The sequence below is a fragment of the Pagrus pagrus genome (genome assembly GCF_965226575.1).
Source record: "Pagrus pagrus genome assembly, chromosome: 1".
NCBI lineage: Eukaryota > Metazoa > Chordata > Actinopteri > Spariformes > Sparidae > Pagrus > Pagrus pagrus.
In genome coordinates this window covers 34655173-34672750 of record NC_140185.1, presented here as the reverse complement: position 1 = coordinate 34672750, position 17578 = coordinate 34655173, and the positions used below count along the sequence as shown (strand labels likewise).

Below are 17578 nucleotides of genomic sequence, written 5' to 3'. Positions count from 1 at the left end.
TCAATTTGTTTGGAGGTGTTGTATCTGGTAACATAGACGAGCAACTTGATCACATTGTCTTTGTTTAAAAACCTTAAGTGCAAATAAAGTCAGTTAAATTAACCCATTCGTTTAAGCGTTGATAAGTATATATATTTTTTCCCAGTGCACGTCAGCAGTGACTCCCCTCTTGAAATCTGTGTTCTGGAAGAGGCGTCAGTGGGTCATCTGGAACACTAGCTCATTAACAGCGCTTTAATTAGAGGCTTGTTTGCCCGTGACGGGTTTGGAAACATCGGGGTTTAAAGGCAAATTCCTGAGCAGCATCGATATCTGTGCACCAGTGAGGAGGTCAGTGGGGTCAACAACAGGACCGTCTTCATCACTCCCCTGCTGATAGAGAGACACGTAGAGGTGCAGGACGAGTGGACGGACCTGTCGGTGCAGCGCGTCAGTATTTGTACATTTGCGGACATGTTGTAATATTATAGCTTTCAGATGTAAATGTTTGGCTGCACGCTGAAGACACTGCCAGGCCAGCGTGTTTACAGACAATGGCTGTAATGAGCTGCATACTGTGCGTCACATAGTGCGGTGTAAACCACTGGACCATGAATAGCTCTGTTTTGTTCTGTCCACGTCCTTTTTTTTTGGTTTTGTTTATGAATACATGAGAGAGTGAATGTCAGTGATTTTGTCCCGGAGACACTGAAGGCTGTGTGAGTGTGCAGAAACGTCAGGACCTCCCTTATAAATTAAGAGGCTTCTGTTTTTAACTGTTTTCAATCAGCTTAAAAGTCTTTAAGTTGATCTGATTTATGTTTTTGTTTTTGAACAGTAAGTCGTGGCTGAGTTTGGCTGAGACGCTTCCTCTTAATGAATGAATGAACGGTCGTGGTGGTGCCCTGCAGTAGTCTATGGACCACTGTGAGTGTCCCAACATTTGCTGGTAGTTTTCCTGTCTGTGAGGAAACGATCCAGCTGGTCTGAGCTGAACGCAGGAGAAAGGTCGGATGTCTCTCCACCAGCATGTTCAAGGATTTTTTTAATACACTATAGAGTTTATGTTGCTGATTTTGCTTACGAACAGTGTTTAAGAGTGTGACTCATTAGAAGCAAGGCACAATATTAAAATAATGTAACTTGATTACTTTCTGTTACTTTTGGATTACCTCAATACCAAACATATGCAACTAAAGACTAATAAAATATCAACAAGATGACTTTTATCCTGTGAGAATACATATTTGTGCATTTGGTTTCACTTGACACCAGAGTGCTGGTTACAGACTAAGGTATCTCATCTTTATTTTTGATTTGTAATCCTGTTTGCAAGCCTCTTTACTGTAATCTAATTACATCTTTTGTTCCGTAATTTAACAGTTACAGTCACGTAATCCTGTTACATGTATTCTGTTACCCGCCAAGCCTGATCAAAAGTAACACCGTGTAAACTTTTAAAGTTGATGCTAATAAAAGAGAAATATCTTTACTTACCTCCTTGCAACCTTCTATTAAAGGAGCAGTTCACCCAGATATGAAAATTCAGTTATTATCTCCACAAAACATTTCTGGAGCTTCACAGTAAAACAGCATTGCAGCGCTGTCCTTAATAATTGCGGTAGATGGGGACTGCCCCAAAAACGAAACAACCAAAACACCGTAAAATGGCTCCATACAGCTTGTCCGGCATAATTCAAGTGTCCGGAAGTCTCCGAGATCCCAAATTGATTTGGAAAAGATGTTATTTAATGCTGAAACCTTTTACTATAGCTTTTGCAGGAGCTTTACTGCATGTTGAGGGTGTAAATATCGTCCGTTCAGATCGATTTGGGATCTCAGGGCTTCAAGAGACTTGGAAGAGGAGCTTCATGGAGCCATTTTACGTGCATTTTTTGGTTGTTTTCTTACATTTTTAAAAAAAGTCCCCATCTGCTTCAGTTGTTTGGGAGAATGCTGCAACCCTGTTTTGCTTGTGAAGCTCCAGAAAATGTTGAGTGGACTATGAAACTTCACCTGAGAGTGAGCAGATAAGGACTGAATTTTCCTGTTTGGGGTGAACTTATCCTTTAAACCATGACAGAGCAGACACTGAGTGAAGTGAACTGATGTCTCAGGAGTTACCAGGTGCTGCAGCTCTGAGCTTTGGCTTCACTTCTGTTGGTACATGAGATCATTCAGTGCCTGTGGCTCCAGGGTGGACACTGATGAGTGGCAGAGAAACGCACAGGGGCAGATACTCTCTCTCTCTCTCTCTCTCTCTCTCTCTCTCTCTCTCTCTCTCTCTCCCCCTCTCTCTCCTGGCGCGGTCTCCCTCACACAAACACAGCGCGCGCTCTCACGGAGTAGGAAAAGGAGGAGACACACACCTACATATCACCAGGACACACACACACACACACACACAGAGGAGAGAGTGGCTGTAGCGGCAGGGGGCGCAGCAGAGGTTGTTTTTTCGATCCGCCGCGTCTCTTTTCCAGCTTTCTGTCAGTCTCTCGTCTTCGTGCGTAAAAAGCAGACCCGCCGGAGTCACCATGAGGACCGATGCGCGGAGTTTCTGCTGCGCCTGGATCTGAGTCACAACTCTTGGAGGAGGGGGGGTTCGGGAGCGGGGGAAGGATTTACTGACTTGAATGGATCAGCACACAGTCTCTGGAGGGAAACCCTGCAGCTTCTACCTGGATTCATGTCTCGACCATGAGGATACCTGCGTCTGGAAGAGAGTCGGTGAGCGCTGCAGAGTAGCTGGAGACACAGGTTAGAAAGTTCAGTGAAGTAGCGAATACTTCACCAGCAGGAACCTCCAGGTAAGTCATCAATAATAATAATCATTTCCATCGCGTGTTGTTCTCCTGGTGTGCAGGACTCAGTGAGCTTAATTTAGACAAGGTGCAGAAGCAGGCTTGAGTTATAAGTTCTGGGGTGAGGGGGGGAGCAAGTCCCTCCCTGACTGGACCTCAGACCTGCTGTCTAATAGGGGTTGCGGTTTTTTCAGCGGGGGGGCTCCCTCATTAGGAGCCAGAGGTCAGAGAGGTCAACTCACGTGGTCAAGTGGAGAGCTGGAGTCTTTATTTTTTATTTTTTTCCCCCCTGAGTCAGTGTCCTGAGGGATGTTGACACACAGCTGTCAGTAAAGTCATATAATTTATGTTTTCATATTTATCTTCGCTATTTGTTCCATCAGAGTACAGCTGCAGTGATCCATCGACTATCTGTCAACTATCAAGTTAATCGCCAACTATACTGATAATCGATTAATCAGTTTGAACAATTTTTTTAAGGGAAAAAAAGGCAACATTTTCTGTTTCCAGCTTCTTAAATGTGAATATTTCCTGCTTTCTTTGCTCCTTGTGACAGCAAACTGAATATATATGAGTTGTGGACAAAACAAAACATCATCTCGGGCTTTTTGGACAAACTGATCGACATTTTATAAACCAAAACAATTAATGATCTATCAAGAAAGTAATCAACGATGCCATGAATGTTTAGTTTGCAGCCTGAGAGTGGACTCTGTCCTGTAGATCGACGGTGATCAGACAGAGTATCACTGGGTTTTGACACTCCAGTGCTTCTGGACAACAGCATTTGTGTTGGAAATGTCAGCATCACTCAGGTGTATGCTAATGTCAACTTCTCTACTTTCACTTAAGTGTGCAGCTTGTAGAATCCAGCAGCTATGTGGGCAGCCTGCGTCTGGATCTTCAGGTAAAGTCTGAGTGATTGTTTCTTTAAAAGTTTCTGTCTCGCTTTTTTTTTCTCGTCTGTGTTTCTATTGTTCCTGTAAATGTCTCGTTCTCTGATTATCCATCAATCAAGTTGGAGATATTTTATTAGCATCATACTGCTTTGTATGCATGTTGGTTATGGGCCTAATGTAGAGCTGCCCCGATTAGTCAATTAATCAATTAGTCGTCAGCTATTAAAGGACAAGTTCACACCAAAATGCAAATTCAGTCTTTATCTGCTCACTGTCAGCTGAAGTTTTGTTGTCCACAAAACATTTTCTGGAGCTTCACAGCGTTCTCCTCAACAGCTGAAGTAGCTGGAAACTTGTTTTAAAACGTAAGAAAACAACCAAAAATGAACTTAAAACGGCTCCATGTAGCTCCTCCTAAATGGATTTTAAAAAGACGTTATTTACACCAGTTTTAAGCTGCAATCTTCACTGTAGCTGCTAAGCTACAAGTGTTAGCACGCACCCCGTCTGAGGCGGGTGCACCAGCTCAACTGTGCGTTAAGGTTGTAAATAATGTCTTTTCAAATCAGTTTGGGATCTCAGGGCTTCTGGAGACTTATTTTAGGCCGGATGAGACATTTTCTGCAGTTTTTTTTTTCGTTTTAAAACATCTTCTTTAGCTGCTGCACTGTTTTTTGTTGTGATTTTTTAGGTGAACTTATCCTTTAAATTAATAACCAACTTATATTTTTAAAAAAGAAAATATGTCTAAATTCTCTGACTTCAGCTTTTTGAGTGTGAATGTGTGGTGCCTTGTGTTGTTCACATAAAAATACATTTGAGGACGTCGGTGTCCAACATGTTTTTTTATTTTTTTACCATTTTCTAGCATTTTATTGACCAAAGGACTAATTGATTAAGATGAAAATAATCATTAGTTGCAGCCACTGAAGTAAAACTGGCAGTAATCACTCCTGTCTGTCGTCTCCAGAGTGTCCGTCCTCCTGCTGTCGCTCCGCTCAGACCTCCTGGACTGCCAGCACACAACAGACCACAGGAAGGTGAGCAGCAGTCGTGCAGCAGGTGGTGCAACTGGAAAAAATCTGTGTTCTAACATGTGCGATCTGTTTGACACGATGGTAGCCCTCCCTCAGACATTTCCACGGATCTTTCTGCTTGTTGTTTTTATCTATTATTCCAATCGCGCGGTTGGCACCGGCGAGTGGAAGATGGGATGCATGATCGCGTCTCTTTACCAGAGCCGGATGCCATCTCGAGTGATAAACTTTCACTCCTGCTTCTTCTGTACCAGTGTGTGTAAACAGCGAGAGTGTTCCCAGAGGGGGACATGAGCGGGGCGCTAATCTGTTAACTTGTAGCGAGAGCACGAGTGAAAAGTTACTGTTGATTTCAGTAAAGCAGGGAGAGCTCATGTCAGCTGTCAGCTAACCACCTCTTGACCTCTGGAGCCACAGGAACCACATGGAGAGAACTAGTGGATGTACTTTGTGGGTGAAGATGACTGACAGATCGTCTATCCAGTCAGGTTTTGAGGGGGTCTGTGCATGTCAGCGCCATGTGTTGAGCTGTGTGACCCGTGGCTGACCCTGGAGATGACAGTGGCGTTGAGTTACAAAGGCTGAAGCAGGGTAGAGGAGGTGGTGGTGGGGGGATTCGAGGTCTCTCTGAATAGCTGCACAGGCTGACTGACAGGAGGGGAACTTCCTGCCAACTCTCCCCACTGCTTCTGTATTCTCTTTCCATTCGCTAAAAGTCAAAGACTGAGCTGAGCTTTTACTACGGCCATGTGTTTGCCCAGAGAGGCTGCTGTGAATGGAGACAAAGTGCTCCTTAAAGAGCAGGATTTCCACGCGGCTTCACGGATAAAGCCGGCTTGGCACAGGGCTTCTCCTGGCAGGTTCCTCAGAAAGAGAGTGCAGCGATCACTGCTAATACGTCCCTGGCAGAGACGCTCAGAGGGATAGAGTCAACAGTGGGAACTGCAGGTAGCCAATGGGGAATAGGCCACTAACAGACACCCACTAATCGGCCAAATCAGGGCTTTATGAGCGTGAACAGAGGTCTGTTTCATGGACAGCGGAGGGAGGCAGAGGGGCAGGATAGTCATGTTGATGAGATGAGTTCACTGACTTGAGCCATGATCTGGGGAGATTAAAGTCTCATTGATGGAAGCTTTCCATCGCTCCTTAGCAATAACTTTGAATGGCACTATCCCGCTTCGTGGTGTCGCTAATCACGGTTGTTTCGTCTCCATACAGGTCACACAGAGGGCAGAGCCCCAGCAGGAGTTCAAGGCAGAGCATGGAGAGATTCAAGGCTCCTGGGGCGCCTGGGGGGCCTGGTCGACCTGCTCCCGGACCTGTGGGAGAGGGGTACAAGAGCAGAGCAGGCCCTGCCTGCCTGTTTACACCCCATCCCAGTACCCCTCCAGAAGAGCCGGTGTTCACCCTCAGCAGCCGGGGCTTGTCATTTCAGCCCTGCGGCCAACTGTTCCTCTGCACCGCGACACGGGCAAGGCGTCCAACAGCAGCAGTCGGGGAACGCTGAGGGAGGAGAAGCAGACCCGGCCGGGTGGACGCAGGTGAAGGATCATGTAGTGCAGGGCGACGGGATTTTTTTCAAAACTACAAAACGAACTGAGGTGTTGAAATCACTGTACTGAGAGACCCGAATAAATGCACCAAGAAACACAACAAATGCAGATAATACTCCTGTATGTTTCAGACAGCGCTCACCATTAAAGGTGCAATATGTAAGAAATGGCCGCCTGTCGAATTCATACTTACAAAAAGGGGCAGAGCATATCACTAGAGTAACCGCTAATTCCTGCTAACTGTAGCTGCCGTTTTGTAGTTAGCTCAGTTAGCCGTGTAGCTAGCAGTCCAGACTTGGAGCTCTGAGCACCGGGGGAGTGTCGACGACTGGCACAAGAGCCTTGGACCAGGACAGGCCAGTGCTAGCTGGTTAGCATGCTAAGTTCAGTAGATATTAACACAAAAGCCGACACGGACATCATAATGTCAAAACGTATTTCTTCTCTTTCTAATAATTTTAGTTCATTTTTTAATATTTACATTCTTACATACTGCACCTTTAAATGATGAAAACCCATCAGATATAATAAGAGTATGGTGGCTTGTCCTTTACCTTGTCATCTGTCTGTATGGTGCTGTGTGAATAAGAACTATTTATCTAACTAACTTTATCTATCAGAAGTCATCTCAGTCATTTGATTTGTCATGATGGTCTCAAACTTCTGTCAGTCTCACAGCTCTTGCCTTTGATGAGATCTGCAGATCCTCAGACAGCCTGTTCGGCTGTGCTGCATGCTGAGCAGCCCGGTCTGAAAGTGACTCTTTGGAGCCGTCGCTGTGGGCCATCTGACTGCCCTTCGGTGGAGAGCTCGTCTTTTATGGATGGACTCAAAGGCTCGGCTTGTGCTTGGCAGCTTTGTGACCTCCTTCCTGTTGTGCTTGCCTTTAAACAAATAGCACTGTCAGCTGAGTGATGGGGGGTTGTTTGAGTTGGAATCTAAAGAGCCAAAATAACGACAAAAGCTCCCAGATTTCTGCTACTGGGATCTGGACGCTTCTCAAAACATCCGTATTTAAACGAGATCCAAATATGATGGATGATTTCTGTTGATATGTCATCGGTTGAATTGTTTTTGTCTTCAGGAGGGTCACTCACATCATCCCGGGGAGGTACGGCTACGGGAGAGCTCCTTATGTCGCACCACTGCAGACGGATACGGGTCAGGGCTCTGGGACGGCTCGCCCCCACAGACAGAGACGCTCTGCTGAGGCTGATGCCCACCACCACACCACCAGAGGCCACGGCGGCCACAGGTCGAACGACCTTGACCCCTCCAACAACCTCCATCGCTACAGCAGACCCTATGTGAAGCCCAGAGCGCAGCAGGCCCAAAATAACCAAGTCTGGGCCCCCCTCTACCAGCCTGGTTCACCCAACCAGGCCCCGGCCCAGCACGAAGTACAATCAGGCGGCCAGACGTATGGACCCCAGCAGCACCAGGAGAGGCCCTACGACCCGCTGCCTGCTTCCTCCTGCACAGGAGAGCCCGCTCGCTACAGGATCTGCAACAGTAATGTGAGAACATCTGCACCTTCTGGTTATTATTCTTAGATTTCACTTATTGTTCTGATTAAAGGGACAGTTCACTTCACAATCAAATGCATGTTTTTCACTCTTACCCATAGTGCAAGCTGCGGTTGGCAAGACTGTAGAAACCAGCAAAAGCAAACACATTTTGAAAGTATTCAACCTCCTTTCAAAGCCACTCCTCCAAAACACATGGAGGCACACTGCCTGACTGCACGGGCTGCCCCGTAGCTCTCACTGTATTAGTTTGCTTCATTCAACAGGCATTCTTGGCTTATTAGCCTAATAAATACGCAAACTGCGGTCATACGTAATGAGCGTGAAAGGCAGAGTGCACGCCAGGTTGGCACGTAGGTCGACAGAACGGTGGCCTATCCAATGTTTTCATACGGGCTGAACGAGACGAGGCTCATTAGGAGCCTGCGACAGCCACAGTTACTGTATTTTTTTCTCTTAGTTGCCAGAGCGTTTGATTTATTGATTGTTTTGGTCGTGTTAAGACAAAAAAAAAATGCTTCTAGAATAACATACCAACCTGAGCTTCAAGCACCACAAGCTGAGTGCCATCTAGTTTCATTATATTGGAGAGAAGGCAGACACCACTATGGCCAATATTTCTCTAAAACGTGGCAGCTCACAGCAAAACACTCTGGATGGATAAAAAGCTACAGGTAAGAGGAAAAATGTGTATTCACAGTTTTGGGGTGAAACATGTATTTAATGCTAATTCTACTGGCCACTCCAGTAGAATAAACCCAGTAGAGGTATTGGATGAGCAGCCCTCACCAGTTAAACTGTAATGCACCAGCGTGCGGATGGTCTTTGCTTATCTGATCCGAGGGGTTATGGAATCCATCCTGTGCATTAAAATATATTTAAACAGTGTCTCGTTCTGTATATTGTCTCTGATGTGTGATGACACTGATATTGAAGTGAAGTAAAGCAGGCCAGGGTCTTGTTTAGACAAAGGAGATATATAGAGAAGTCGGGGAGGTCGAGTTTCACCGGAGAGCCTCCATAAATACTGGAATCTTACTGCTTTTGGCAAGAAAAGCCTGAGCTTCAAGCACACTGTTAAAACAGAAGAGGAACACAGCAGTCGATCAATCTCTACGGTGCGTGACATTGTCAAATGTGAGCTCGCTGAAGGATTTACCTGTTGGACTCTTTGTCTCCGTGGAAAATAAATGTATGTGTGTGTTTGTTTATGGTCCATCCTCAGGCCTGTCATCCATCCAGCAGACACATCAGGGCTGTTCAGTGCTCCTCGCACAACAACCAGCCTTTCATGGGCCGCCTGTACGAGTGGGAACCCTTCAATGAGGGTAGGTCGTATGTACAGTATGTACATATATGTATGTAATATTCTCTTTTAGACTAAATTACATGTAATTGTTGTAGTTTTTTTATTTTTTACTTTTTTCCACAAGAAACATAACGTAGCTTTTGTGCTAATCAAAAACATTAAACCCAGCAAAGCAACAAACAAACAAATGAAAGTTCCTGTAAGTGAAATATTTTTATTAAAATAAGTGTTAAATAGCTTTATATTAAGACGTTTTCTGGTATCCCTGCCCACTTTATCCAATCAGTAAAGAGGTGGTCCTGTGTGCTCAGACAGGAAGCTAGCTAAAATGACGCCGACGCCAACAGCAGCAATGCGTGTAAATACTGGCGCAGTAATGACAACCATGTACAAGCAAAAGATACGGCTCATCTACGACCATGCCAGCAGCCCTGTGAGGCTTGTGCCTGGGCACTGCGTTGCTTTTAACTGTATTAAATGCTAACATTAGCATGCTAGCTGTGAGCTTTCTATGGCTCTAAAAACAGCGACATGCTAATGCTTAGCAGATGATATTTACCAGGTTATTAGTTAAGATGAGGCTGTTGGGAATAATTCATTTTGCTCGTATTTAAGAGCTCGATATGTTGACCTGATGACAGTTGATTGACTTGTTCATACAATTCATCCTGAGGGGATTATGGGGGCAATTAATTAACTAATGGTGTCACTGCAGTGAAAATCTGGACTAGTGTTGGACTAACTGACCAACCGAGAGACGAGCACTGCAGCGATAAAAAATAAAAGGTAGAACAAATGAGCAAATCCTTACAGTCTTCTTTATAAATGTGTTTAAGAAGTGAGGAGAGACAGTCAGGATACGTAAAACATACATTTCACAATCAATCACATTCCCGCTGTCAGATACATCTTCAGCCGCCCGACCTCTGACCTTTTACGATCCGAGGCCGTGTTGCGTTGTAAGCTCTGCAGTATGTCACCTGTCTGTGAGAGCTCATTGATAGATGTTCACTCACACAAACCTCTCTGACCTCGCTCACCTGACGTATCCAGGCAACAGTCAAAACACCTCCTGAAGCGTGATTTCACTGAGAAACACTGATGGAAACAGCAGCCGTCTAAATTAATATCCTGTCGGACAGATGTGTGTTTTCAGATCTCGTCTCCGCGCTGCAGCCGTGAGTCACGGCTGCTGCAGATGTGAAGATTAAATAACCTCAGGTAAATGTTTGAGGTCGAGTCGGGATTATTTGACACCCATCTTGAACAGCGCTTAAACACACTCTGGAACATCTGTTTAAGAAATACCTTTCGCTTTCGGGGGTTTATTGTATTATATCTAATTGATAAAGCACCTGAGCACAGTGGTGGTCGCTCGCTGCTGTTTTTACATCCTCGGCTGAAACAGGGAAACTTTTGTTGGAATTAAACATCTGATTTCAATAAATTCAACATTTTGTGGACACATTTTACTTTGAATTTGTACTTTCAAGCAACTGATAACTTATCAGACTGTTTTTAAATTCATGTGAATCTGTGAAGTCCATTTATCTGACACATTATTTCTAAACTACTGCTGCGCTACCATTCGCTGCAGTTTGAAAGCAGCAGCAGTCGAGGCATAAAGCAACAGTAATTATTGTTATTTGTCTGTATGATCAGCTGACAGATTGCAGCCCCGGGGGTTTGATAGTACACCGGTGTGTTATGTGTAACAGTATCAAGCAGCCGGAAAACTTTAAACAAGTTTAAAAAAAAACTAACCTGAAACATAAACTAAACAGACGAGTCATTCTAGTCATCATGACTCGAGTCCAAGTTGAGTCTCAAGTAATTTATTTCCTGTCAAGTCAAAGCTGCAAGTCATCAAAATAGTGACTCGAGTCCAAACCACCAATGACTTGAGCCCACATCTCTGCTAACACATTGACATGATGTTACCCTCGGCACTGAAGTCGAGTATTTCAGGGTCTGTGCTTCAATATTCTTGCGTAACAAAACCGGTTTAAGTGAATATTTACAGCGCTCATCCTTTAAAAGTGCGTTCACCCTGCTCTAAAATCTGTTACCAATGTGTCACTTTGTAACTACGCTTTGAATTTGATGTATCTACTGAAACACTTGATGAAAGCATTTCTTATACAGTATCTGATGAGATCCTATTGAATATTTGTCACAAGCTGTCTTTTCTAAATCTCTTTTCAGTTCCTGGAGATCAGCACTGTGAGCTCAACTGCCGGGCCATCGGGTTCCGATTCTACGTGCGACAGTCGGACCGGGTGATCGACGGGACGCCATGCGGGCAGAACGACACGTCTCTCTGTGTGGCGGGAAAGTGTACGGTAGGCCACCGTAAAAAAAACCCTTTTTTTATTTCACAAAGAACGTCACGCAGGAGAGACTCTTGTTTTCTTCGTCAGCAGCATCATGTGATGAGCTCTTCCAGCTCAGTCATGCTGTTTTTTTTTTGCTCTTGGCCACGACACGGCTTCATTTAGGTTGTTGGCCGCCTGGTTTATATCAATCTACAGGCTTTAGTTATTTGTGGATTTGAACCAGCAAGCTTTTGGTCGGCTTCTTTATCCTACGGCTTTCCCCAATTCTCCCGGATCCTTGGTGAAAATAATACAGTGTTAGCGTGAGCTGCCGCGAGCTTTGTTTTTATTAGCTGGCATTTTTGTTAGATCCCAGAGTCCTTCATGTTTTGATATGGACCAATTAAAGTATAATAAACAAATAGGATGTGACGGATGTACAAAGATCCTGGAAGTTCACTGTACTTTGCTCTGAAGGAGCTGGACTAAATTATGTGTGACCGTTCGTAGTGACGTCTGTGACCAGCAGAGGGCAGCACAGCATCAGAGTGGGAGCTCTTTGTACATGACGTGGAGGAGTGAAGTGGAGGTCAGGAGGAAGTTTTTTACCCCCTCGAGCCAGAAGCAGGAGATCTGGGATCTCGATGTGGGACATATTTGAACTCCTGACCCTGTACTTAATACACACCATGAAAACACACCTGTGAGCTCCTGTGAGCTGCAGAGACACGAGTCTCTGTGTGGGCCTGCTTATGGCTGGCTATGTATTCAACGCGCTGGATTCACGTTAATGTCCTTCTGATCAGGGTTTAACTTAAAGAAATATGTCGGAGAAAGAGCTCATTTCCAGTCGGTCGCGCTGACCTCGCTCTGTTAACCCCTGCGTGTTTTCCCATGCGCCGTAATCCAGCCGCAATCTTTGCATCATTAAGATTTAATCAAGATAGAAAGCCCTCTGATCTCTCAGTTTGACCTTGATCACATTTTCACCGTTAACACACACGACATGGGGATCCCCCGCGTGGGTGGAGTCGAATTAGTATTAATAATCGAGACTAAATTGGGATTTATGAGTCTAAATCAAGCAAGTATTGATCTGTGGGTGTTAATAGTTTCTTTTTCCTGCTGAGAATTTCGAGGATACAAACTCACCAGCAGTTTTTTTCAGGCGGGAGGCATTTTTTCTCATCACTCTCCCCACTGAGATTTTCTCAGCTGGTCCAGCCATTTAAGGAGGAGATCCCCCCAGCTACAAGCCAAGAGATAATGTAAAAACATCTGGATGATTGAATTTAAATCAGAACCGCTCTCATCGTTGAAATTAAACATTATTGTGGGAAACTTTGGTAGTCCTGCTCTCCCCATCCAGGGTTAAGAGCTCCCAGCAGATACAGGCCATGACATATGGAATATACGCTTGTAAATAATGCTCAAAGCAAAAGATGTCATTGCAGACATATTGACATATTAAAGGCCATAACGGGGGGGTGGAGGTTGACCTGACGGAGGGAGCAAGCAGCACAACTATTCATCAGCAGCAGCAACAACAGCAGCATGGAGCAGGAAGGAACCGCAGGGAAGAACGAGGAGTTGGCAGCTCCCACAGATTGTTTGAAGTGTCGGTCATCACTGGTGCCTGTTTGGATCAGCTGACGGTCAGCTGGTTTAGTGCACTCCGCCTGACCCGACATGATACCTCATAACGTGTCAAAATACTTTAATAAGTCGGGGATCAACACTGAACCAAGCATTCACATTTAATACAACCAATTTAAAGTAAATACAAGTTACTTAAGATTTTTACACATCAGCTTCATAAGAGGTGGATCTTTGTCGTCAAAACAAACGGGGGGCTGCATACCGCCAGAGCAACTGCCAACTGTAGCTGCTGTTAGCTAGTTAGCTCGATTAGCCGTGCATCTAGTGGTCCAGACTGCGGCGCTCAGAGCACCAGAGGAGTGTTGATGTTTACGCCGCTCGCACAGGAACGTTGGACCGGAACAGGCTGTTGTTAGCAAGTTAGCAGAAAATTTCAATATTTCAAACAGGTATGATGTTAAACTGTTTGATGGTCTCTCGTACCGGAAGAGCAGGAACATTATATCGGTGTTGGAAAGGTGTTTATGTGCACAGTGAGCAAGCAAAATGAGCAGTTCTGTGGGTAAATCACGGGTCACTTTACATGTGTATACCGGATCGTATTGTACAGTGCGGTTCACACATTCATTGCACAAGACTGTGGTTTTCGGTTGTTTCTCCACTGTATTGTAAAACCAGACTGTTTAATCCTTTTTCTGAACTGAAGAACAACAATGACAGACCAAGATGGATTTTGTATTTTGGTTCATATGGGAAAGATTTCATGGAAGAATCATGAATTTGATCCTTGTTTGTGTAGTTGTTACAGCAATACCCCCTCGTGGGTCCGTCCAGTTTTCCAAAACACAAACCGCATGTGGTCTTTTGCCTCAAACTATTTTTGTTGGCTATTGTGACATTATGTTAAACCTGAAGTGATTTAAAACTAAAATGCAATAAGATAAACACCAACTAACTGAACTACAATACTTCTACTGCTAAAATACTAAATTACAGATCAGTAGTTACCTCACACACAGTTACTGTACGAACCGGTGGACAGAGGTGACATGCTGACCTGCTGTACCAGGTCCTCTCAGGTTTCTGATTGAGATCAGAGACAAATCATTCAACCATGACAGCACCAACACTCCCCTGGCGCTCTGAGTGAAAATGACCACTAACTGCACAGCTAACTAGATAATATAAGCTAGGGCTCCTCTTGTGATACGCTGCCCCCTGTTTGTTTGGAGTTTGAATTCAGCAGGTGGCCAATTCTTACATACTGCACCTTTAAACTCGCACATTATCAAAGCTTTCCTTGGAGTTGTTTTACTCTGCAGAAGTGTCTGGAGGTATTTTTTAGGTTTGGCTTTTTATAACGGTCTTGATGTGCTTCTCTGCTGCTGTGTGTTGCAGTGAGCTGATTGTAGATACTTTGGAGTGAACTCTCCAAATGTTATAACATTTTAAAAAGTTGAAAGCTGATTCAACATTTTCCGTTCGTGGAGGTTGTTTGCTTGTTGTGGTGCTGAAACACTGTCTCCTACCACAGTTTGTGTGGTCCCTGATAACTTCTCCCTGACACCTTTCATGCTGCATGAATAACAACCCAGCTCCGTCCATTCGACCTTTGACCCCCTGGTGCAGCTCTCCATCTCGTATTTCTGAACGCCGTGCAGTGACACCCTCAGATTGGCCCTGTTAGAGCGACTCGTGTCGATCAGGTTTTACGACCAAACCTAATGGGGCGAATCGAGGTTTATTACTTCAGCAGTGTTCCAGCTTCTGTTTGATAGCGAGCCCTAATTGTCTGCTGTATCGGCGTGTCGCTGCTTGTCCCGTACTGACTGAGGTTGAACGGTGACGTGGTTTGACTACTGCAAAACAAAGGTTTCAGTGCAGAGTATAGTAAAGGAACAGGCAGGTTTCAGGGTTACACTGTAGTTTTTTCCACGTTAGGAAGCTTTGCTATGACTCCACAGTCGGCCCACACAGGTTTAAGTGGCCTGTCACTGTTTTTCATTCCATTTTAGTGCCTGTGCTTCCTCACAGACGGTCTACATCCTGAATGTACGAGAGTGGAGGCAAGATAAACAGTTGCTCACTGTTCAGGACGCTCAGCTCTCTTTGCTTTCCCTTCTTGATTCGTCCCGTCTCAGCTGGCTCCAAGGAGCCGCTTCAAAAACTGCTGAGTCTCACTGCACTCAGTACACAACAGATGACATGAATGAGTTTGGACAGGCAGTCAATGCATTGGCCTTTCTGTCTACATACAAATGGAAAACAAACATTTTTTTTGTCAGTTTTGTTCCTGTGAGAGATTTTTCATTGGTGGTGAAATTCTGTAGCGATGCCCCAAAAACCAAGACGACAACTGACGCCACATGTCGGACGCCTCACAACGTTCAGCATGTGCGTGACGTTGACCTGTAGGACCACAGAGCACTGATCTCTGCACGAGCGTAAACATGGCAAAGTGAAGAGCGAAGTGGAGTCTCAATGATTTTGCACTCGTTTTAGAGGCAGAAGGAGGAAGTCAATCTGTCAAATATCTAAAAGTGTGACTTCTCGATTGAATTGATCTCCGTTCTCCACTTCAAAGGAATACACAGAACCACGACTGGGTCTGAATAAAGATGTTTGAGTAAATACTAACAATGATTTAAATGAAATGGCATAAGCAATCAAAATGTGAAATGAAGGAGGAAATGGGGTCATGAGCAGTTTGAGAAGATGGTGCGGAGGCCTGGCAGGAGTTGAGAGCTCGGTCAGGACGCACAACAATGGACGTAACTTCTTCACAGCGACTCTGGGTGGCGTCGTCCACCGGGTCTCTTTCTCCTGTTAAGCTCGTCCTTCCCTGGCACTGGGCAACCTCTCCCTTCTGGATTGCATCATACTGATGGGTTTGTAGCTGCTGAGCGGGGATGAATGGGTTTGTTTGAGTGTACCTGAGATGACCTTGTTGAGGAATGCAACGAGAGCTACAGGAGAGATGACGTTGCTGGTGCTGCAAGTTGGAACAGTGAAACACAAAGAAAGATCACAGCCGACTTTTCTTTTCTCTTTTTTTTATGCTTTTCTGAACACAAGGCTGCCAGTCAGATGTTATCGTTTGTTAAATTTGTTGGGCTCTTGTACGTCTTTTGCGACGGCATCATGCAAACACCATTTCCATCCCTGGAGCCACGCTGCTAGCTAAAACCTGATGAATGGAGACAAAGCCACATTCCAGGGTGACAAATCACACGTGTGACATTCACATAGGAAAAGCTTACATACTTAAAAATAAGTTATCTACCTCAAAAATAGATTTATATGCTGTAAATACTAAAACTGCTGACTCCATTCTGGTTCAGACAACCACAGCTCCCAGGCCTAACTATCAGAAGACATATTTTTCAGGAAAACTGAAATTTTTGTCATTTGTAATGTAATTTGCAGTGAAGATGTATTTTACATTATATTCTGTGTTGCATAATAAACTAAGAAAGACGCCATAGTAGTGAAATTATAGGACTATAAATGACCTACGTCAGGTTTATGGGATTCCCTGACATCCTTTGGTGAGTTTCTTTAGGATCCCTGTTCGTCTTTTAAATGCGTAAACGCTGAACATTTATTATGAATCACACGTGAATATGAACACGTCAGGGAAAAGCCACCTCCGAGGCTGCGAGCCCTGCTGAATGTGGTCACTCAGTTCAGATGAGCAGTGAAAGAAAGATCCCTTTATGGTGAGAAATTCCATTCAGCTTTCCCTTTTATGCCCAGGAAGGGCATTTGAGAAGGGTGTGTGTATTTTTAAAGGGCGATCACTGACCGCACACTTCTCTGCTGGCGGCGTCGGGCCCCGCTGAGGGTATCTAGCATGAATAATACAAGACCTAGTCGTGGGTTTGCGGTACCTCCTGCTGCTCTGCTCATGTAGGTGGGAGACGATGATGAAACAACAGCCAAACCGGTTCTGAAAGCCGAAATTTTGAAATCTGGAAAATGCTAAATGTGCAAAAATTCACGTTTTATGTTTGCTGTGAAACGTTACACTGACAGGTTTGGGATTTTTGTGGTTATCTCTTAATAAAGATGGCAGATAGAACGGGGCCAGCGTCCGACCCGGTGCAGTGTCGAGGGCTCAGAATCCACAGTGTTTTCTCTCTGACTGGCAGGTTTCCCAGCACCCAGGGCGCAGCTCAGGCCCAAACTCATCACACAACATCCGAGGCCACTCCTCGCTCCTCTCCTCTGACAGCTGCATCTGTTTTATGCATTCCCCGCTGTGGTGGACAGGCAGACTTGTTAAAAGGGGAGATGAGTGCTCTGATATACAGCCTGCCTGGCGAAGATGCCTCAATCTCGTCTTTGTCACGACAAACCCCAGCTGCCCGAGTGTTACCCACCATTACCCACTGCAGATGGTTATAGATGAACGTTAGCAGAGCTCGTCTTCAGTTATTGGACACATACGCTAGCAGTTATGATGGATGCTGACTGAAGAAAACTGCTGTCTTTACAATAAGTACTTCAGTTCAGCTCAGTTCAGTCATTTTATTATCCCAGATGGAATTTGCAGTC

The 17578-nt window shown here is 44.9% G+C and overlaps 1 protein-coding gene across 1 annotated transcript in view; it reads left to right on the top strand.

The window, feature by feature from the left end:
• Window positions 1-2445: 2445 nt before the first annotated feature.
• Window positions 2446-17578, top strand: part of thsd4 (thrombospondin type 1 domain containing 4) — a 46632-nt gene continuing 31499 nt past the window's right edge. The window contains exons 1-7 of the mRNA XM_084359023.1: window positions 2446-2786; window positions 3633-3687; window positions 4650-4719; window positions 5938-6260; window positions 7357-7789; window positions 9024-9126; window positions 11313-11449. Of these exons, the coding sequence (XP_084215149.1) occupies window positions 3659-3687; window positions 4650-4719; window positions 5938-6260; window positions 7357-7789; window positions 9024-9126; window positions 11313-11449 (1095 nt within the window). The 5' untranslated portion in view covers window positions 2446-2786; window positions 3633-3658. The remainder of the gene's footprint in view (window positions 2787-3632; window positions 3688-4649; window positions 4720-5937; window positions 6261-7356; window positions 7790-9023; window positions 9127-11312; window positions 11450-17578) is intronic.